This window comes from Solanum lycopersicum, chromosome 5 (assembly GCF_036512215.1).
Source record: "Solanum lycopersicum chromosome 5, SLM_r2.1".
NCBI classification, from domain to species: domain Eukaryota; kingdom Viridiplantae; phylum Streptophyta; class Magnoliopsida; order Solanales; family Solanaceae; genus Solanum; species Solanum lycopersicum.
The window spans coordinates 2,859,559-2,882,778 of record NC_090804.1 but is presented as its reverse complement, the minus strand read 5'-3'; the positions used below and the strand labels follow the sequence as shown (position 1 = coordinate 2,882,778).

The window sequence follows — 23,220 nt, the reverse complement described above, 5'->3', positions numbered from 1 at the left end:
TTGCCATAGCGTCAATAAATAGTGCTAAGCTACGCCCTAACAGGCTTGGGCCCAACATACAGAATTGACAGATAATTAAGGGCCCAATACAGCAACATTGTATACCGTCGGGCCGGGGGCGTCTCCGTCCCCCCCGGACCCCCAGGCCAGGGGGCGCGTCGCCCCCCTGGACCCCCCGACTCGCTGACCGGGCAGCGAGATCCCCGTCCTTTCTGTTGTAACGGGTCCGATTCAAGGCATTCAACATGGAAAATAGTAAATTTGATAAGTCGATATTTATTTTTCTATCGTCTTATCTTTATCACACAACTTTTTTTGTTGTACATTTGTCAAGTCAAAAATAATTTCATTCGTATTTATTCTATTTATATAATATAATTTTTCAACAAATTAAAAAGTGTTCTTATTCGTCCTTGTTTCTAATAACACATTATTTTTCTTATATCCTACTAGTAAAATGCCCCACAATTATAGTTCTAGTCAATAATATGTTATGTCTAATATATTACCTATTTTTTCTTATAAAGTACTAGTAAAATCCTCCATAATTCTAGTTCTAGTCAACAATCTCTAATATTTCACCTAATGTTTTTTTTTTTTGGAAACTTGAATTAACATTATGTCAAACTATCAACCTCAATGTCTAGGTGTTCCATGTGCTATATATGTTCATATTTTTAGAAGAAGGAGAAAAAAAAATCAAGCTCTCATTATTAGAATGGAATTTATTTGCATACTTTGAAAAAAATGAATTTTTTTTTCAAATAAATGCAGCTTTGTAAATATTAAAATATCAATTTTTCAGAAAATTTGCTAGAAATTAAAATATATATAAAAAAAAATTATCACTTGAATATAGGAGGTGTAGGAAATATTCAATTGTAAATAATATATATTGGTTTATCATAGATATACTTGACCTTTTAATTAAATTATGATCAAAGTTTCTTTTTCTTTTCTTTTTTTTTTGGCTAAAGAAAGAAAGGATTTTATTTTATTTCGATAATGAGAAATTTCATCGTCTATACAAAAATGAAATTAATTTCATCGTCTATTCAAAATTGAGAACAAGTACACAAATTTGGAAAAATGAATATCATTGATGATTTTAATTAATCTAATATTGTGTGAACCTTTGTCCATTTGAATTATTCTTTATCACATATATTTAGCTTGTATTAAATTAAACATGTTGCAAAATTAAAACATTTATATTAATTTAGAATTCTTATAGACATGTAATTTTGTCATTACACTACATTTTCATGTCTAATATAATTTTAAAATGATTAGTTCTTGAAAAGGAAAATAATTTTTTTTTTCTTAAGAGACACAAAAATTCAACCTACTTGTAATAATATTGGTGTGAACATATAAAAATCAGAAAAAAAAAAGTAAAAAGGTATGAACACTTGACTTTGTAGGATAATTAAGTTAGTAAAAGTCAGCTTATAATACAATTAATTTAAGTGAAAATTCAATGATTAATTATAGAGGGGCCTAATAAATCTCATAGAGTCATAATCTTTAGAAAGAAAAAAAAGATACCTAATACAAGTTGAAATCGTAAGTCGATGAATATGATTGTAATCTGTTTGGTCAAACTTCTAAAATTGACTTATTTATTTGTATACCGTGTTATGAAGAATTTGTTAAAATATTTTGATTATTTTTTATCGATAATAATTTCTGAATATGATTCTTAATCTTAATTAGTTTTAGTTAATCAAAAAATCTATTTTCTATAAACTACACCAATCAACATATGTATATATTTTGGTTTTAAAAGAATTATTATAACATAAAAAGAATTATTCCTTGTCAACTTTTTAAAACGATAATTCATTAGAGTATATAATAACGACTCTTTTTTACGTACACGAATAATTATTCACGTGTTTTAGACAAAAAAAATAATATTTTATACTATATTATAATTTATAATTTGCATAACTTCTAGAAAAGGTCAATGTTGGTGTAATTAGTTTTGATCATTAAGACCAAAAAGTACTTAACGATGATGATAAATTGATAATTAATGGATCCACTCATCCACGCCGTACGTGATTAATGTACGTAATCCTAATTATTACTAAGTAATCAACTAATTAGATACACACAGTACAAGTTCTATACGTGTACTTAATTAAAACCTTGGTTTTAAACTGTCACGGAATAGATTACTTAAAAGATTGTAAAAATATAAATTAAATAATCAACAAAAAAAGAGGAAAATATTCAAACTTTTGAAAATAAAGGTATACATACATGATATTCTTAGGTAAATTCGTATAAAAAGGGGAGAGAAAAGCAAAGAACTTTATAAAATATATATAATATTAATTAGTCCAAAATGACAAATTTGATCTATGCATATTCAAGCCTAAAGCAGACAATACGATATACCTTCCAAGAATATAAGACAAAGCTAATCACTAAACTCAAATGAAAAATCCATGTAAATGTTAGTCAAAAATCAGATAATACGTGTCATGATTTTAAATTAAATTATAAAAAATTAATAAATAAACTTAAAAAGTAATACAACTTGAACCTAACCTAAAATAGATCATAATATGTGTTATGAATCTTAATTACGATAAAATAAATAAAAATATTATATTTTCATGAATTAATTTTATCGAATCGAGTATATCGCAGCCATTTGTGCTTCTAGGAAGTGTCATTTGGAACAAGTAGTGATGGCACATAAAAAGGTTGAAGGCGCCGCCCATGGGACTAATAATAATCAAAAGCTGCATGCATGGCCTACGTATACCATTTATTCTATACTTTTTATTAAAGTTGGATAAGGCTAGAGAAGGGAAAATAAGTTTTTTGGATATATAATTGGACTTTTTTTTTTTTAATGTCTTGTGAATAGAGTTTAGAATAAAGTTATTGAGTTTGATCGATTGAATTTGTATTTCGAAAAGTAGGTCTGATCCTAATCGATCACAACTAGAAAAAAAAGATATTAATTAGAGATGAATTATGTAGTTAAATAACAAAGACGGGGTATCAAAAAAATAATTGCGTTAGTTATGAGAAATTTAACAATGTATTACAAAAATAAAAATAAAAAGTTAGCTGCGAGTAATTTAGTAATAGATTAGCGATCTAAGATTATAGCTAATTTGATTTATTATCTTTTATAAATTTGTGACGAAATTATAATGAATTATATGTTCATTATAAATTTGTAGCTGATTCGCGACAATCATGTTTAGTTTGTCTTAATTTTATTTATAAATTTTATCATAAAATCATTAAAGACTATTCCATCACAAATTTATTTCTATGTTTCTTGATATAATGAAACCTATTCAAGAGTAGTTTTTTTTTTTCTATTTAGTGTTCGATAACTGCATTAAAGCTTGATTAATTTAAATGCATATCACGTTGGTTCCATTCAGGAGGAAGCGCAAAAATACTCCCTATTAAAAAAATAATACGAAAAGTTCGAATCTGAAACCTCTGATTAAGTCAATGATAATGTCATGTTCTTTATATACCATCTCTTTTATCTCATGAAAAAAGCATTGCCTTTATTAGAAAAATAAATTACATTTCTATTCATCGCCCTTTTATTAAGTCGAAAAGTGTGGTCTTTGATTAAATAATATATTTTTCACAATTTTAAGTATGACCTAATATTGTGATATATTCAATTAATTAGGAGGTAATAAATTAATGTTCGTAATTATACTCTTCATGACTCATTTAGACATAACCTTGGACTATCTTTCCATTAAGCAGGATTTTAATAGTAAAATAAAGTAAATAATACTTATATTGAATAATTGAAGTGATTAGAGAGATCAACAGAATTTTTTTGAAATGTCATTTCAAAAAGATTACAATAATATTTGAAGGTTAGGTCTATCCAATTTCAAAATTATTAGTATTTGATAGACTTTTCACTATACTTTCCCTACCTATAATTCTAGTGATGTGTATAATACCAATTTGACATGATGTGATATTTTTGGAAGGTAGGTTGAACATCTATTTCACCAATAAAAAAAATCATTTCCAAAATTAGCCGTTTATTTTCCTTTAATTTTGTGCAATGAAAAAAAATGTCTGATATGATTCACGAATGGGACTGAGATTTCAAGTTCGAGTTTTAGATATGAAAAAATCACCGATAGAAAGCACTTCCCCTCGAATGGGGCTCTTCACAACGCGAGTCCTACTTAATCGAATTTTAGTATAAATATTGAATAGCAGATAAAAAAATAGACAATATCATATATGTCTATGTCAAAGAAAAAAAATTGTTAGGTAATTATCTTTCAATCTCTTGTCTTTGTATGGCCTATATGGGCATTCAAATTAAAAAAAAATGTCCTTTAATTTACACATATGATATTATAATTTAAAATGAGATTGAAGAATAATGAAATGGCAAAGAGTTCACACTAGACTATTTGTCACTGTATGTTGTTCATTTTCCTATAGATGAAGTGGACCTAAATTACCAATTATCAATTTTGAAACTATATAACTATGAGAAATAATTTTGGTTCTCTATAGTTTTATCTTGAAAAAGACACTGTCAATCTAACCAATGTGGAAATGAAAAAGAGAAACCTTAACGATATAGATTGATCGAAAATCTGATAGAAATACAATATTATACCTATAAGTACATTAGAAAACATTTTGAATAAGTACTTTTTTAATGAAAAAATTATGTCATAATTTCACATAAAATTCAAAAAGAGCAAATACTAAACAAAGAACGATATATAGAGGCATAAAGAGTAAAAAAAAGATATTTACGAACGAAAATTGTTAAATCTAGAACCTATTAAAAAATCAATCGGCTAAAATAAATCGGAGCAAGAAGATTCTTTAATTTACTGGCCCAAAACATTTATTAGTTGTAGGCAAATGGAATAAAAAGGAACATTTTGTCCTCAAAATAAGCAAATTAATTAAATTTATTTCCAAGGGAGTTAGGATTTTGGTGAAATTAAAGGATGTAGCAAATGGAATATAGGTTGAAAATTTGTCATAAAGTTCTATCGAAATTTCAAACAATTAGGTGTAACGGTACTTTATTATAATATTTATTATTGATCAATTTTGAGTGAAAAATAATGAGAGAAAAAAGACTATAAAAGTTATTTTAGTTTGCATGAAGAAATATGAGCCAAACATATTTGATTTTCATTTATCACCAATCACGGTTTTTTAAGCCAAAGTTTTGAGGACCTTGTGTTTTTCATCCAAATAAAAGCTACAAAATTATATTTTAAAAAATATATTTAAAAAATCACTATCATTAAGTAATGTTTCAAATAATGCTGACTTTAGGATTTAATTAGTCAAACATGTTGATTTCTGTTTTCAACTACCAAACTTGGATTTGTCTATCAATTGTCTTTTTATTAGTCAAAACAAATTTTTATTTGTATTAATGCCGCTAATACTTTTTATAGAGGTTTTTAGAATTATGTGTCACATTTTTGGTTCTAGAGGTTTGATTCTGAATTATTCAAATTTAATTAGTTTATTAAGTGTGTTTTCTTTGTTTTTATAATTATTAGTTATATATTCATTCATTAATACTTTAATAAGACGTTATTTATTATTATTCACAATTACTATTATTAGTATTCGTGGTGCATTAGTCTACTATTAGCAATAGTACAACCATCGACCATCTAACTAGCCTTAATAGCGTAATTATTGAGATTAAGCAGATTAAAATTGATGGATCATGACTTAACACGATTTTTAGTATATTTGAGTCCAAAGTAAACTTGAACTCCGTCATAAACTTAAACTTCGTCATAACTCAATTCAATTTCTATTTCAATTCATCGTACGCCCCTAGTTATCACGGATGTGTAGTTAATTTTGTATTGTACCTTCCAACACAAGTTAGAACAAAACTTACTACTATTCAACATACTAATTCTACTAGATCTAGAAATTTATACCATTTCATAATTAGAACACCAAATTAGACCTTAAGTAGTAATTGAAGTCTTATAACGTAAACAAAAATTATCTATCCACTTTTTACCTTTACTTAGTATGATTATATAATTATAACAATTAGTAACAACGTGCATTCATTATTATATCTACGTGTATATATTTTATGGATTAGTATAACAAATTTGCAGACTTTTTGCATGGGGGACAAAAATTGATTAAAATTAGAATAAGTCTATGTTTGGTGAAGTTTTGATAATTTCAACATGAAAAAATTAAAAAGAGAGTCAAAAAAGCACATGAGATGATGACAAAAAATGGGATCTTTGTTAGAAATTCATGAATCCACACCTTTAATTATAATTAATTAATTTATATTTAACTAGTGAGATTAGATTAATATTAAAACATCATGGACTTAATTAATTTCTCACACTACTAATTATCTTTTCCCCACTACTCACGCACTAGAAAGAAGAAGAACATACTTATGACATTAGTCAAATAATTTACTCAAATGTATACTTCTTATTTTCTCATCCCTATCGAAAGGTGAATGTTTGATTTAACGTGACACTGACATTTTAATACGATAAATATATTAGTAACATAATATCATCAATAAGTAATTTCTTCTCTTTCACTTTCACTGCCTGCACCTTCTCCAACGATATGTCTAAATAATTTTCTACCTTTATCGTCAATGAAGTCATTATCTAGCGATAATTAAAATGATATGATAAATATATAGACTATGGATATTAATTAGTTAATCTTTAGAGGTGCAAAATCCGTTAAATGTGGGGAACATGGTAGCTTCGATGGCTACCAAAATTAGTAACGTCATCCATTAGATAACGGAATGTGACATATCTAGTGACTCATTTTTTGTTATTACCTAAATTGTTCGGACTCTCTAAGAAAATATTATCACGTTAACAACCTCGAAAAAATATATGGTAGAACATATATCTTATATGTATATAATTGAATAATAATTACTATCTGAACATTAATTAAGAGCTTTTTTGTCATATATTGAGGAAGACATATATAGATATATGTATTTTTGATACTAAATACACTAAATTAGACACTGGCCAGATACATGCATCTAATGTGTATCTAGTGGATTAATATATATATGGGATATCAAATTGATATGAGAGTGTCGAGCTAGATGAACAGGAGACGAGCTACATTCAGATCTTCTTGGATACAGTGTATCTAAACAAATAACGCCTAATTTTGACTCTATGTATTCTGAGATACATGTATCTAAATGCACCAAAAAATAATAAAATTCATATTATTGCAAATTAGAGTGTATGAAAATAATTAAATAGCTCCTAGACTATTGAAATTTCAATTTTCCCAATAAAAACGTTTTTATAATATTTTTAAAATCGTCAAAACCTGCGGTACTCTTTCTTTGACCCATACACATAAATAAACAAATAATTATATCTATACTGCTACTTAAGATCCCTTTTTAAATGTCATTATTTTACACCCATTTGTCCTCAACTCGTGCCACTATAATTTCAAGAGGATTCCAAGAAAAAACATATCCATAATAAGAAAATAAAAAAACCAAAAAAATATTATTACTTATTCTATTTGTTATATTATATAGTCTTCATTATATATATAAGACGAAGAAAAACAAAGCGCAACCCTTCAACAAGTATCATACAAAGAAACAAAAAACAAAAAAAAAACTGATATGGGGAATAGTCTAGGAAGAAAAAAAACAACAAAGGTAATGAAAATCGATGGACAAACGATGAAATTCAAAACCCCAGTTTATGCAAACGAGGTTTTGAAAAATTATCCATCGATGGTATTATTAGAATCAGAAGAAGTAAAGCATTTCGGGGTACGAGCAAAGCCATTAGAACCTCAACAAGAGTTAAAGTCCAAAAGACTTTATTTTCTCGTAGAATTACCCAAATTCCCTGAAGAGAAGAATAACAACCCGAGAAGGGTCCGTTCAGGGATCCAGATGAGCGCTAAGGATAGGCTTGAGACTTTAATGCTAGCCAGGAGATCCGCGTCTGACTTGACAATCATGAAGCCCGCTAGTGTTATGATGAGTGAAGAGTATTCGTCTAGCTTTGGTTCGGGCCCACTCGATGGTGTTGGGCCTCAGGCCCAACCCGTGAGGTTGAAGCTAAGGTTACCAAAAGGGGAGGTGGAGAAATTGATGATGCAAAGTAAAGATGGGAGTGACGTCGCTGAGAAAATTATGAAACTTTGCATGAGTAGTAATAACGATGGTGTTCAGACCGACTTGTTTCAGAGTAAAAGTGGACCGTTGATCGAGGAAGATCAAAGTCAATGGAAGAAAAATAATGGAGGAATATTAATTAAGAAGGGAATTAGATCTCGAGAGGTAATGTTCTCTTCATTATGGACATTGATCCACTTTTCATGTTATGTGATTTCTTTATTAAATTTTAATATTTTTGGTTCACGTTCTTATCACGATTCTCAATATATAATTATAAAAATAACGCGCTGGTAAGTTAGAAATATATTTAGTAAATAGATATGTTTGTTCAGATTCTTCAAAATATTATCATATTCATATCATTATTCAACAATGCACTATTTTTAGAAAATTTGAGACATACCTATAAATATTTTTAAGAAATTCGAGCAGCAAATATATTGATTTTTTTAATTTTCATTATATTCCACCAAATTTCATGATATTGATCTGTCTCAAGTTGTTAATCGTATTTTTCATTTATACTTCCTTTAAGTACATATTAAAATCAATTAGAGTTTTAGACTATTTTACTCCCTTTGATGTTTTGATCTTCTTAAATAATTTGAGATAATTATTTTTATAAATCACGATAGATAATTTGAAATGATAAACTAATAAAAAAATTGAGAAGTCAGAAGCTGCATGGTCAATGTAATTTTGTCAAATTACATGAGTGTGAAAAGCCTTTCCATTTATGGAATTTAATTTCAAAATTGACTGCTTCAATATTCTTTAAAAATTAAATTCTAATTTTACTTCAATCATCAACTAATTATCACAATATTATTTAAATTGATTTAACAATTTTACTTAATTAAAGCTTTCCAAAGTCAAACTTTGATGACTTCAACGTTTTCTTCTTTATAATAATTTTTTTTGTATGCATATAGAAATTAAATATAAAGTTTAGATATCTACCTTATATAAAAAAATAAGAAATTGGTTATGGAAAAGGAAAGTTTTGTTTCCTTAGTACGATAAAATAAAGTATTTATACGTGCATGTAATACTAAAAATTATTTATAATTTTTTAAGACCAAATTAATAAAAGAAAATTAAATGAAAGAGATTGAAGTGTGAAATAGTGCCTTATCAACTAATTTGTTACCTAACGGCTACCAAAAATAGCTTTTATTAAATCTATTTAGTTTCTTTAATTAGTGGATAAGATTTTGAAGGAGTTAATAGATGATATCAAACAATAGGTAATATAAAAACATTAATTTTTTATAGACGTTTTTATCAGTATATCATTAATAATCTGATCATTTGATGATTTTTGTAGAAAACTTGCTTGTTTGTAGTCGTGAATTATGTTTTTAGATTTACTAAGAGATATTATCGAAAGTTATGTCAAGATAAATATGATTCATTCGCTCTTATTCAGATATTTCGAATTTATTTTTAACGGACTTTCAAACCCTATGGGGAGTGTAACAAACATGTGTGTGATTTTAATTTGTGAGCCTGCACTATTTCACACGTAATAGATTCCCAAATATTTTTATTATTATCTAATATTTGATTAATTCATTATAACTAACTATGATGTGATCAAGTTTGGTTGCATACCAATATAACATATCCAAAAATTATAATATTTTTTATGTCAATTAGATTAGTAATACAATTTTTAATTATGCATTATAATATAATCTTCTACATTTGTTAATTATTTTCAATCTTTTTGTTCATTTGATTGCAGAAACGTGTAGGGTTCTTGCCAATTACAGAAGGGGAGATTCAATTAGCAATGACAGCTTCATAACAAATAGAGCAAAAAAAAATCTATTTTATTATATTATATAGTTTTATGTACAAGTCATCTCCGAATTCACTCGCAAAATTTTTCAGCTATTTTTAATTAGTACTATGTAGGTCAGGGGTTTGAATCGTAAAAGCAGTTACTAATGATTGCATTATGATAGCTAAGTCGTCTACATCACGCGCGGCTCTTTTCCGAACTCTGCTAATTAATGCAGAATGCTTTATGCATCGACTCGATTGTCCTTTTCTTTTCTTTTCTTAATCAGGTTTTAGTCATTTTCTGTATTGTAAAAATTAAGAAGCTGAAAATTAGAAGTGAATTATGCGAGAAACTGGTTATGATTATTACATTTGTATCCAATTTTCCACTTGTTTTATTTTATTTTTGGCAAAAGTATTCATTACCCTCTGAACTTGAAGCTTTTTATTCGGTCTACACTTAAACTTTATTTTGTTTGAATTAACCCCTCCAAACTTGTTTTTTCATCCAACACGTGCACCTTTTTTGTCCACCTGGCGTAGAAATTGAAATCACACTCTACTAGGCGCGTGAGGGAATAATTTTTTGCCACATCATAAAGCGACAATAGTAAAAAAAATATAAAATCTCTATTTTTTAATATTGACCGGTCGCAGACGACATCACCGTCGTCGTCGTCATTATTATCGAAGCCCAAGGGCCAGTTCTTCGGATAGCAGTGTTGTTTCTCATCATTGAAAATGGATAAGGATTCCGATTCAGCTGATTGAGCAAGGGGAGAGGAGATGGAGTGTTATGTGAGTTGGAAGAAACCGTGTTGTTTTGCAGCAAAAAGGAGGTTAGAGTGAAGAATTGATTTTGCATCGGAAAGAGAGATCAGATTGACGGCGACCGGGAAAGGAGTTGGAATATGATATTTATTTTTCGCCATTTTAATTTATCTAGGTGGCTATTATTTATCCAGGTGAAAATTCACATCATCACTATTTTTTCCAGCTGACGCACGTGTGTAGTCACACTAGGAGCAACAGACAAAAAGGTGTACGTGATAGTGGAATAAACAAGTTAAATGGGGTAATTAAAACAAAATATAGTTTAAGTGTACACCAAATAAAAAGTTTCAAGTTCGAGGGGGGGTGATGAATACTTTAGCCCTTATTTTTTGGTTGGTGAAGAAAGGAAAGTGTAATGCTATGTATTTAACGTAAAATTAAAAAGTAAAAAATAATAAGGTAAATTACAGATGTCACATACTTTTAAGGTAAAATTAGAATCTATCCCTTAAAAGTTTATTATTATAAAAATCCCTCAAAACGAATACAATAATATAAGTGTTGATACATTAATCTAATGCACGAGATACATTAACTTGATGCGCGAGATACACAAGTCTGATGCGCGAGGTACATGTCATACGTGATACACTAATGTCATGTGCGAGATACATTAATTTGATGCGCGAGATACACTAATCTAATGCCCGAGGTACATTTTATATATGATACACTAATCTGATGCGCGAGATGCATTAATGTGATGCGCGAGATACATTAATGTGATACGCGAAAATGAAAAATTTTGAAAATTTGTAAAATTTTACAAGGATAATGGTAATAGTAAACTAAAAAGTGAGATTTCCGTAACTAATCCAAATAAAATATCAAACTTGGTTTTTGAATATTTGCAAATTTCAATAGAATGTGAAACATATCATGAATCACATGTATACCAGACAAGAGAATGTGAAACATATCATATAATATTAATGTATAACAATGTTGGAGTGTTGTTGTTAATCTTTTTCACATGGCAGACAAAAGTTCCATAAAAAAAATATGGTATCTTAAAAGCTATAATAAAGTCAATATATTATTTTTAAGGGTCCATTTATCTTTTCTTTTTTCCCTAAAAGAATTTAACTTTTCTCTATACATGAAGGGAAGTGATGAGAATAAAGTATTGTGTGTCCAACTCTTTCTTCAAAGATAAGAAAGTTGCTTGATGTTAACAAAAGTGGAACATGACAAGAAATCTACTCTACTTTCCATAGATCCAAAAGGAAATTGGAAGAAAATGGTGTATGAACAGCTTCCACGTACCTCGACTAATTTTATAAGGTATCTGTTATCTTCAACCAACATCCGATACTTAGAAGGAAATCACTTAGTGTTTAGTTCTCCGAGCCTAATACCTCATAGTTCTCAAATCACCTTACTGACAACAATATCAAAGATATATACACAATCGAGTCATTTTAAGGTAATTATATATATATAGGCCGAAGAGAGGGTACTCTAATTTTTAATAGTAGTAGAGCTTTAGAACACTAAATGGTAGGGAACAAAGGTTGTCACAATGGGAAAAGACGAAAAAAATGACAATCTGATACACTAAGCATCTCGTATTCACACAGGGTTCAGAGAAGGGTTGTACCCGTAAGCGTGAGATGTAAGCGGTCTGACCTGATGCAAGCATAAGTGGTTGATTCCACAGCTCAAACACGTGACACGTAAAGTCACATAGAGACAACTTTGTTGTTGCTCCAACGCTCCCACTTCTCACAATAGAAAAGATGGATGTAAAATACATAACTTTTGAGGAACTATGAAGATACACATTGGATTTCATTTTTCTCAAATGAAGCTTTTGTTATAAATGTACAGATTGTCAATCAAAATGTACACTTTGGCCAGATTTCTTAATAAAAATATGAACCAACTGGAAAATATGTAACCTTTCCTTCATCTGCAAATTTGTGCAATTAGGAAGGTTTTGCTTATTGGCAGAAGGCTCTATGAATGAATATAATCAAAGTCAAGATGACCACTGATCTGGTACCGTGAGAAAATAGGTTGTCATCGCTTTTCTGAATCTTTTCTTGTATTGTTTCGGAGAAACAATAGTTGGGGACGCGTTCCTTGGTCCTCCGAGTATGCCTGATGCCTTCACCCATGTCTCTAAGTGCTTGTCCCAAGTATATTGCCTCATGAAGTCGATGATCCCCAAGACTAGTTCTTTTCGTTCTTCATCCACCCCGACCAGCAAAGAGTAGTCCATCACATCAACAGACTGGCAAAAGCAGAACGTTTGTTGGTCAACGTTGAAACGTAGACACTAAAGGAGGAAAATAGAAGATAGACACTCATAGTGGAAGTAGCTTACTGCCAAAAAGGATGTATCATTCCAAACAGCTCGCTCGAGGCTTCTTTTTGCTTTGCTTCCAAGAAATATGGGTTTGGTATGCAATGTTTCTAAAAGATTCATATCTAGCAGCACTTTGTTTGCTCCAGTTGTATCTGCATTGTAGCGGGATCGTAGAGAACCCTTGAGATCATACACCCTAGAGATCTTTCTTTCGAAAAAGATATTCTCCATCACAATTAGATCCATTTTTGTTTCCCTGCCTCCTTTCAAATGTTTGACCGAAACCTAAAACATTGGATATGAATAGGAATAAGTCTACTACAACTACTAAAAACTTATTCGAAAATAAAAGGCACACCATTTTTCACCTGAAATATTCCAAGAACTTTCGCAAGGCAAGTTGGACTCCGAGAGTTAATAGAATTTGTTAAATATTTGAAGTACTCTGGTGCAAATTCTTCAAAAGAGTCCAACTCAGTTTTCTGAACTTGTTTTATTATGAATCTTTCATCGAATGACTTGGCAAAGTAAACATTGCTCTTTCCCCCTTGAGCACTCCATCTTTTACAACGGCTTAAGGAACGTACAAAATCCAGTTCATCAGGACAGCACTTCCTCCTAAGAGCATCAAACTGCTTTGCAAAGTAACAAGTGACTGAAAATTTCACCTTTCCCCCACTACTCGAAGATTCATCATCGAAAGAGATCCTCAAGTGAGGAGAAGTTTTTGAATCTGAAAAGAGGGAAGTTATTGTACTGGAAGCATCTTCAGAACCATGGCTCCCATAATGCATATAATCCGTGTCTAGAGAACCAAAAGACTGCCATGTTGAAAGGCTAAAAGCCACTCCAGCCTCCTTGTTCGTGTCACTCGTGTTCCAACTCCGTTCAGACACGCTTGACTTATCAGTGACCCAGTCACTATACACTTTCGAGCAAAGTGCATAAGATATAATGCTAGTAGGTTCATTGTCATAAACAGCTAGGACAACATCTATTGAACCATTGAGTGGAACCATCAGCCTAGATCCATCAGGTATAAGAGATGCATAAGAAATAAATGAAGGTGAAGAACCCATAAGGAGATTAAACTTATGAGCCTCACTGGGTGACATCTGAGAATAAGTTCTCTGAACACTGGAAACAGGATCTCTGATCATATTCTTATAGTCTCCCGAAGCATGAAAAGACCTGATTGATGATAAATGCAATGAAGAAGGTGGCAGCCCCTTCCTGATTCTGTCTTGAAGTCTCATAGCAGAGTCGAACGAGTGAACTCTTGCAGGTAACTTTAGTCTTCTAAAAGGAGGCAAATCAAGTTGACTTGGTTGTCTGAGAGGAGCAGCTTCAGATCTATCTCCTTGTAGCAACTGAGCTTTTTTGGGAGAACAATCAGTGCCAGACCAAGCAAAGTCTATCTGATCAGAAAGGACCGATGCAGCTGAAGGAGCTCGTTCCAAGGATGTTTGATTAAATGTATTCTCCCCTTCCGTCTGCATTTCCTGCATTGTCTCGCTCTCAGATGAGGTCAACATGGAACTTTCTAGCTCACCAGAACCATAAGGTGATACACCAGTTCCCTCCTGTTCAGACTGCAGAGCTTTCTCGGGGTATTCCTCTGAGTCTGAGAACTCGGGCACAGACTCTTCGTAAACATGTTCGAGAGTGTCATTCTTTAGAAACATGTCCCTTCTCCAATCTATCAGCTCATTACAAGATCCACAATCTTCTGAACCCACTGAACCAGAACTCTTTTGGAGGAAGGACTTCATGGACAAAAGCCGACGATCCCAAACATGTGAAGCAATCACGAGGGAATGCCTCAAGCGATTTAGCTCAAGAATGTCTATTGCTCCCTGTCTTGGGTCGAAAGTTTCATCCTCATCCAGCTGAAGAAAGTCCTATTGTACAAGCAAACAGAAACAAAAAAAGTAAGGAGAAACGCAGCACTTACCATACATGCTAAACTATAAAATCTGCAACCTACCTACATTATTAAATTCGTGAGAGGAAAATGTACAAGTAATAAAGATTGATGTCAAGTAGTTTCTTACATGGTAATCGTTCTTTTCCTTCATAAGCAGCTCCTTTAACTCCACAATGCAGTCATGCAATTGAGTTGTATCGGATGGTTCACATTCTACAGGGTAACTTTTCTCTTCAACCCTGCGGAAGGCACTAGATATTTCTGCGTACAAAGCTTTGGCTTTACAAAGTAACTGCAAGATATATCACATAGAACTATAGTAAGCATAAAAGCATATCAAAGACATCGCAAATACTTGGAATCATTTCAAGATAGCACGAGAAGTGTTAAATATTTTTGTCACCTCAGCTGCTTCTTTCCTTAACCACTCCTGTTCAGTGTAGCCACTAAATTCAAGGGTTAATGGAGGCAGACGAACTGACAGAATATCAATGGGAGTATAGCGGAAGAATGCAACCATACTTCCACACCTGAAAAAGCTAAGTCTGTTATTCACTCAATAGCGATGGTGAAGCAAAGACTAAATTAACACAAAGATTTCAAACTCAGGCAGATGCCAACCCAATTCTTAAGGAATACCATGCAGTACGCACCCATAGTATCGGAGGCAGTCTCTTTGCAGAGAATGACCACAGCTAGCAACCCGGTTAGCAGTTGCATGATTTGAAAAACTAAGTTCCAAGAACTTCCCAAACGAGAGTCCCCAAGCAGCATCTGACATTATTACTCTGCGAGTCGCTGGCGGAACTCCCTCTATTTGTGCACACTTAAGGCATCGATGCCACATCCAAATCTTTTTGTCCCGTTCTCCAGGAAGAGAATTCACCAAGGGAAGACGTCTAACGTTTATAGTAAGATTCGCCTGCTGGTGAGTATAGCAGATGACATGAGCCTCAGCTGGCTCCTTGCACGATTGACAGGAAGATATCTGACATCATAACGTACAATACAAAAGTAGCATGAAATTATTTTTGATAATGGAATGTCATGTATTGTTAAAGGGACAAAAGATGATTGCTACCTGACCAAAAAGATCATCCTGAAGATATCGCCCAAGTGGCTTATCGAAGGAGCCATAAAACTTGATGCGAAGTAGCCGAGAACGCACACATACTGTTCCATTTAGAACACATCGACTAGAGAAGGACACTAATATGCTTTGACGACTGTCAGCAGCTGAATAGAATTCATCGGGGATTTTGGTTTCATCTGATCTTTCTAGCTTTGATAGATCTCCTAGTTCTATGGGTTGACTCTCTTCTTGACCTGAAGTTTCTACTGATCGTTCAATTGTTTGATCTTCAATTTCAATAGAGCCAACAGGTTTTGTATCATGTGCCGAAAAAAGTGAGAGATTTGCATGATCTGCAGTAATGAGAACATCTCTTGCTCCACCATCATCTAGGTTAGATTGGTCACCATATTGGGGGTAATGATGCTCTGACAATGACTCTGGTAAAACTGCCTCCACAGTAAAGTTGGACCCTATCTGGACATTTGGGTCATTAGCAACTCTCTGCGCTCTTACAGGCACAGCAGAATGAGAAATCACTGAGATGGCATTATCAGCAGATGTCCTCTCTGGTATAGCAATTGAGGTTGCTGCAGACTCTTTAGGTAGACTAGCACCCTCATCAGCAAGAAATGATGTCTCAAGAGATAGATGATATGCAGCAAATACAGCATACTGAACGACCTTCTTCAGCTTCTTGAGCTCTTCACGACATGAGCCCCTCAGCAAAACCTGCAAATTGTCAAATGAAAGGATAAGTAACCCTCTAATTCTATCTTCAGCCTCTTGATCAAGGTAAAAGAGCACTTCATTGTCAATTTTGTGTTATAGCCCAAGTAAAAACTCGCAACCCTTATAGGCAAAAATAAAAAACCATGAAAAGAACATATTGAAAGATGAGAGAACCCCATTGAAGTTTCCATTACATTTTAACCAATGTTCGCAATGTTATCTAAAGTGAAATGCTCATAGATCATCAATGCTTTCCTGGGCTTAAAGCTCAAAGCACAATTAAAGTACGTGGCTTTTGCATATGTAATGCAAGAAATTATAACTATAAAGTACAAATACACACAAATTTTGCGTGAACATAGAAATTGAAAAAGAAGGGCAATTAAGTCAAATATATAAAGTGTAAAGATGATAAATTAAATCTCTACTTCAAAATTAGCTAGTAGAAGGCAAAAGTACAAATGATACAAAAGAAATAATCATAAAATGTCATAATATAAACAAATCTATAAGGGAAACATTCACTGATTACTCATTGTATCTAGAGCAAAGCGGTCAAAGTTAAATGGAATGCATCATAAAAGTAGTATGAACGTTGCACACTGAAGATGTAGAGAACAAGTACACCAACCATTATGCATGATTTTGATCATACTTAGAACATCAAAAAATTAGAGTTGCAATAAACAAGTGATTGATTCTACGAGTAGGGGAAATTACCGTGCAACCTAAACGCCTGGGACAACCATCAAAAAACATCAGAGTTTTTGATGTCCTTTTGTTCAATTGGTTGGCATGTTCATGCTCTTCAGATACTTTTTCTAAGTGGAAGAGTTCACAATGTCCCAATCTTGTTGTGGCTATGTTATCAATGGATGGGGTTATAAGAGCACCAGTGCACCTGGCTACTCGCTCTAGCAGTGGCACCTTAACATTCAACACCAAAGAGATCTCTTTTTCCAATAGAAGCTCCTGAGCATATGAAGATACACTTTTCTCCACAAGTAGCACATTAGGATGATGGGCCTCTATTCTTGAAACAATCATCTTGAGGTGCTCCTTCTCCTGTTAGGATAACAGAACATTGTAAAAGTGTTTCTATTTGCTCATATATCCTCACTTACAGATTAGCAGATCAACTAAAAACCTGTTGTAATAAGGTGTCAAAAGATGCCAACTGAGTGGCAGCTCTTTGGTACTCAAGTGCTCCTCCTAAGATAAGTAATCGGGCATTTTTGTACTGTGAAGTCATGCGCTTGTGTTTGATATTCTTAGTACAAACTACTCCTTTAATGAGGGTGCTGCATTGAACCAAAAGCGAATCATGATTCTAACTGAATAAACAAGTCTAAACCCCCATGTTATCATGTGAAAAAAAAAGTGAAATTTCAATGTGTGTGGGGTAATAAGAGAAATTTTTTACCTATCACTTCGGGTTCCTGAAGCTATGCACTTAATCTTTACATAATCAACTGGATCCATACTGCCTCCTTTACTAGTATCAGGCTTTACATAATTTGCAGCTTGCCATGCTAGTGATGTAACTATGTCAATCCAGTCATCGGCAGCGCTTTCTTTCCCAGAATGTATATCTTCTCCTTGCAATAGCTGCAAGACAAGAGCCCTGAAATGACCATGTACAACAGATCTTAATGGTTCCTTATGATCTAATTGTTGTTTATCCTTTGCAGGGAAAATGCTGGAGAGGCTCCCACTTGAAGAGAATGTTGTGCCTGTCTCTCCAATTTCATCATCTTCGTCATCATATGTGAAGAAATTATTTTGTGCCTCATCATCTTCATCATCAGGTGGAGGAGGAAACCATATAGGACCATTGTTTTCAAAATCCAATGGCTTTTGCTGCTTCTCTAACTGGTCTCGGTAAACGGACAAATTGTTAGAGTCATTAGCAGTCTCTGGATCCTCATTATCTTTCTCAAGCCTTCCTAAAACAACCAAGGTTTCTTGATCAAAGGGACCATCATTCTGAGACCTTGGAGTCTCCTGTTGGTCCTGAACAGAATGCCCAACTCTATTGGAAGTAAAACGAATCCTAGAGGGGCTGTTTGATGGACTAGATCCAAATGATCTGAGATGGTAAAATTTATGTCTAGCACTAACACTACATGATTCTAAATCAGAAGTATCATGACAACAATCACTTGATGGGCTAACAGATTGATTCGTGAAGTCCCCTCCTTCATCTTCATCACTCCTAAAATTGTAAAAAGAAAGGTAAGATTTCTTAGTTAAGAAAGCAGCTACTCCAAAAACTCAAGTTCATTTAACTTTTGCAATCTGATGAAACCATTGTGGCTGCTGTTTGACGTTAGGTAGTTAAATACTTAAATTAACCCACAGAAAAATGGAATGGGAGAGGGGATATTTGGAATATCATAGTCACACCATTTCTACATTAGGGATGATGTGGAAACAGTACAGAAGATTTTTCGCGAGGATTCTAAGAAGCCCATGTGGAGAATTAGGAGCTCCTTAGTGTTGCACTTGTATATGTGGTGTAGCAAAACTAGAGCTCTTTATCAGAATTACATGCTATATGCCCTGGTAGGAGACTCTAGCTTTTTGTACAATAGATTTTTGAATCAACTACTTTTAAGACAATAGACTAGACAATTCCTGGAATAGATCAAAATCTCTTTTTGAGAATAAGTAAACTAAACTCTAATATACACCAATTCCGGAAACTAAAACAACTAAATCAATAATTAGATAGCATAACAATCTTGACATATAAGATGTTTCTATTTAATAATAATTAAACATATACGGAAAACACAAGATTTCAAACTGGAAAAATTCCAAAGAAAGAAATTCCATAAAATTATATAGTTTGTTACCTGCTAGGCGAATGACGCAGAGACACCGGAGATGGATGACTTGAAAAGGCTGTAAAACTACTCTTACTTGCATCATGGGTAGAATAACCATCAAACATGTCACTACTGAAATTTGGTGACGGCGGTTCTGGGCTTTCCCTTGGAGATTCAGAAGGATAAACTTTGTCACAAAACTTCCTTGTGCTTCTATGACAATTGCTTAGATCAGAACAAAATTTGCACACCTTGATATCAACCACAGACCTCACCGTGTTTTTGGATTCTCCTGATCCGGATGAAAAAACATCCGAAGATCCAAAAATGTGCACAACACAATCCCTGCAAAACACTCGACTACAACTTAAGCAGTGGAACTTGAGGCAAGAATCAGTAAACTTCATCTTGCATTCATAACAGGTTTTGCAACTTTCAACATCCATATCGCTTCCGCCAACCAATGAAGTTCGATCACTTTTACCCCACTTTATCCAAGCCTTAACTTTCTCTATCAAATCCAGTAGAGAACTATCTGGCACTCCCATAGACCAGCAGTCAAACCACCAAGTTTTGCCTCAATAACATAAGTCAATCAACTCTTAATACTTCTCCTAATCTAAAGTTTATGTAATCTGATTTCTTGGTGTTAAAAGAAGAAACTCTATCAAAACTATAACCCACAATAAAAATGGTGGATTCAAAGTTATATTTAATGTATTTTTTTTCTTTAAAAATGAAAAAGGTTCCTCATAAAGAACAAGAGAAACAAACAAACAGTAAGACTTCCCCTCAGAAATCCCTAAATATCCAGAAGGGAAAAACAAATTACAACAATTTACTTCACACTGAATTTGATATATATACAACCAAAAAAAGCTTGAAACTTGTGACAACAGAAAGACTGAGACTTTTTGACCAATAAATTGACTCAAAACCTAAAAACCCAACTCAACCAATCCCAGAATCATCAAGATTTGATCCCAAAATCAATTTTTTCATAACAATCAAGATCAGATCCAGAGCTCAGAACCAAACAACAACTGAAACACACTCTTGTCACTTGACAGATTCTGAAACTAATTCCTCTAAAAAAAAAACAGTTAAACTTGCCAAACCCCAGATTAACAATATCTAGAGATAAATAAACAACCCCACCTAAAAAAGCAAGAAACTTTTTCAACTTCAGCTCAAAATATGAGAACCCCAGATCAAGCAACACAAGTATAAAGCCCTTTAAGTGATGAAAAATTGAATCTTTTTAACTTCAGAGTAAAATAACACAACCCCAGATCAAGTAACACAAGTATAAAGCCTTTAGGTAATGAAAAATTGAATCTTTTTCAACTTCAGTGCAATATAAGACAACCCCAGATCAAGAAACACAAGTATATAGCCTTTAGGTGATGAAAAATTGAATCTTTTTGAACTTCAGAGTAATAAAACACAACCCCAGATCAAGTAACACAAGTATAAAGACTAAAAATTGAATCTTTTTTCAACAGATACAGAGATTTATGTGGGCTGATGAATTAAAGAACAAAGAGAATAAGAATGAAAAGGAGAAAACGGAAGAGTACTGATGAAGTAGAAGAAGAAGAAGAAGAAAAAATGGTAATAGCTCTTATCTCCATGAACATAACATTCATCTGTTTCTCTCTCCTTACCATATTTTCAGGCATTGCTTTTGCTGTTTTCATTTCTCTAAACTTTTAATAACAATTAAAAAATTCATCTTTACATTCATAGAATTTGAAGATTCATTTTACACAGAACACCTCTTTTCTCTTCTTATTCTTCTTCTTAAATAAAAAATAATAATAATTTTTTTAATAAAATACAATAATTAGTTCATGTATTTAAACCATTTTTTTCTTTTCCTTTTTCTCTCTCTTACTTTACTTTTCTATATCACTATGCACTTTATCTTATGAACATGAAACCTTTTAATATTATATATAAAAAAAAGAATATTATAAAATAATATAGAATTTAAATTAATAAAAGTCTCGAGTTTAAACGCTACTATAGTTGGATGTAACAAAAATTAAATAAAAGAAAAAGCTATGAATTCTATAGCCATTGATTGGGCATGAGATTTATTGGTAATAATAATATAATGATAATAATATTGAGGGTTAGTTTATTATTTAAATTATTTTATTTTATTTTTTTTGAATCTTTTGTTTAAAGGGTATTGAAATTCTTGAGCTACTATTGGTCAGCAACAGCGTATGGAATGAAGTATTTTGGCAGCACAGTCAGAGACAAGTATTAAGATAGTGAAAGATTTGTATTTTATTTAATTAATTATATGGTTTGTCTTTTTCAATTTTTTTATATAGCAAAGTAGTTGCAATTTTCAATGTGCAACTACTTTTATTATATGAAGAAAAAAAATTACTCCATTTTATATTTATTTTGGAGAGAAGTATGATAAATGCTTCTCAAATTGATGTAAATTATTTATTTTGTATAATTTTAAAAATATTCATTTATCTGTGTAATTGTATTTAGATACATTACATTGTAAATGGTTATAAGCTTTTATAGGTGCATGAAACTCTTTATAAAAAATTAAGAGAAATATTAAAAAATCTTTTAGACTTTACGAGAATTTTTAGAGGTGTATATATATCACTTATGTTGTAAGATCAGGAGTGTATTTAAATTTAGTTAGTCAAAGAAATGAGGCAATCACTAATTTAAAGATGAAATTTATAATTCACGGCAAGTTTAGACGTGTTTTATATTATTATTTTTTTTATATTTTTGTAGGGGAAAAGAAGTCGGAAAGAAAAGAGCGAGAGTTGAACTCATACCTATAGTGTGAAAGAGATAAATATTGTTTTTTTTATTATTTTGCTCTTGTTGACCTTGTTGATATGTTAAAAATTATTTATTTGTTTTTAGTAATATATTTTTCATAAAATTGTATTGTTTTAAAGTATAATTAATTACATGACTACAGTCAAGCCAATTGTTCGAATAAATCTCACAAAATTAAAATATAGGGTATAATTACTTACATATATCTCTTTCACATAAGAAATGTAAAAAGAAATATATATATATAATTAACGTGATAAGTATGGGATTTTAATTTTATCAATTTTTTTTTAATTTAATATATTATTAGTGGATTTCAAGTGGAGTCTGAAGAAGATATACTATACATAAAATATTATTCTTATCTCATAAATTGTAAAGATAGAGAGACTATTTTTTGATAGAATTTTGACTCGTAAAAATCTTAAAATAATTTTTTTTTAAATACGAAAATGAAAACGATAACAACGATGAAAATGGTGTGCATATTCTAATTAAGCTAACATAGCTCATAGATAGAAATTTGTTTTTAATATTATCGTTTATATACTCTATTTGATTATTTATATAATACTTATCTGATATCGATAATTGTCTAAACATTTAATTTACAACTAAAAAATATATACTTAAATTATCTTAATAAATATTCAGAATTATATATTATCTATATTTTTTCATTAATCTCTTTATGTGGATGACAGTAGTTCA

At 31.6% G+C, this 23,220-nt stretch overlaps 2 protein-coding genes across 2 annotated transcripts; one reads left to right on the top strand and one right to left on the bottom strand.

The window, feature by feature from the left end:
• Window positions 1-7,435: 7,435 nt before the first annotated feature.
• Window positions 7,436-10,355, top strand: LOC101256180 (uncharacterized protein At1g66480-like). Its single transcript, XM_004238799.5, has 2 exons — window positions 7,436-8,347; window positions 9,933-10,355. Exons 1-2 carry the CDS (start codon window positions 7,679-7,681, stop codon window positions 9,993-9,995), a joined length of 732 nt encoding a protein of 243 aa, XP_004238847.1. The 5' UTR covers window positions 7,436-7,678; the 3' UTR covers window positions 9,996-10,355.
• Window positions 10,356-12,566: 2,211 nt separating this feature from the next.
• LOC101255884 (putative 1-phosphatidylinositol-3-phosphate 5-kinase FAB1C) lies at window positions 12,567-21,852 on the bottom strand. The gene is made up of 11 exons (XM_010322408.4): window positions 19,708-21,852; window positions 18,273-19,064; window positions 17,997-18,150; window positions 17,570-17,914; window positions 16,127-16,849; window positions 15,699-16,033; window positions 15,449-15,575; window positions 15,173-15,337; window positions 13,487-15,019; window positions 13,137-13,403; window positions 12,567-13,043 (listed from the first exon to the last, which is right to left on the bottom strand). The coding sequence occupies exons 1-11, from the start codon at window positions 20,226-20,228 to the stop codon at window positions 12,789-12,791; spliced, it is 5,217 nt and encodes a 1,738-aa protein (XP_010320710.1). The 5' UTR covers window positions 20,229-21,852; the 3' UTR covers window positions 12,567-12,788.
• Between the last annotated feature and the right edge of the window lie 1,368 nt (window positions 21,853-23,220).

Excerpts from the sequence above, each read along its gene's own strand:
- LOC101256180 (XM_004238799.5), top strand. The coding sequence starts at position 7,679 with ATGGGGAATAGTCTAGGAAGAAAAAAAACAACAAAGGTAATGAAAATC. Across the intron at positions 8,348-9,932 it reads AGGGAATTAGATCTCGAGAG|AAACGTGTAGGGTTCTTGCC; the intron begins GTAATGTTCTCT and ends ATTTGATTGCAG.
- LOC101255884 (XM_010322408.4), bottom strand. The coding sequence starts at position 20,228 with ATGGGAGTGCCAGATAGTTCTCTACTGGATTTGATAGAGAAAGTTAAG. Across the intron at positions 16,034-16,126 it reads AGGATGATCTTTTTGGTCAG|ATATCTTCCTGTCAATCGTG; the intron begins GTAGCAATCATC and ends TTATGATGTCAG. Across the intron at positions 15,338-15,448 it reads TAAGGAAAGAAGCAGCTGAG|TTACTTTGTAAAGCCAAAGC; the intron begins GTGACAAAAATA and ends TATATCTTGCAG.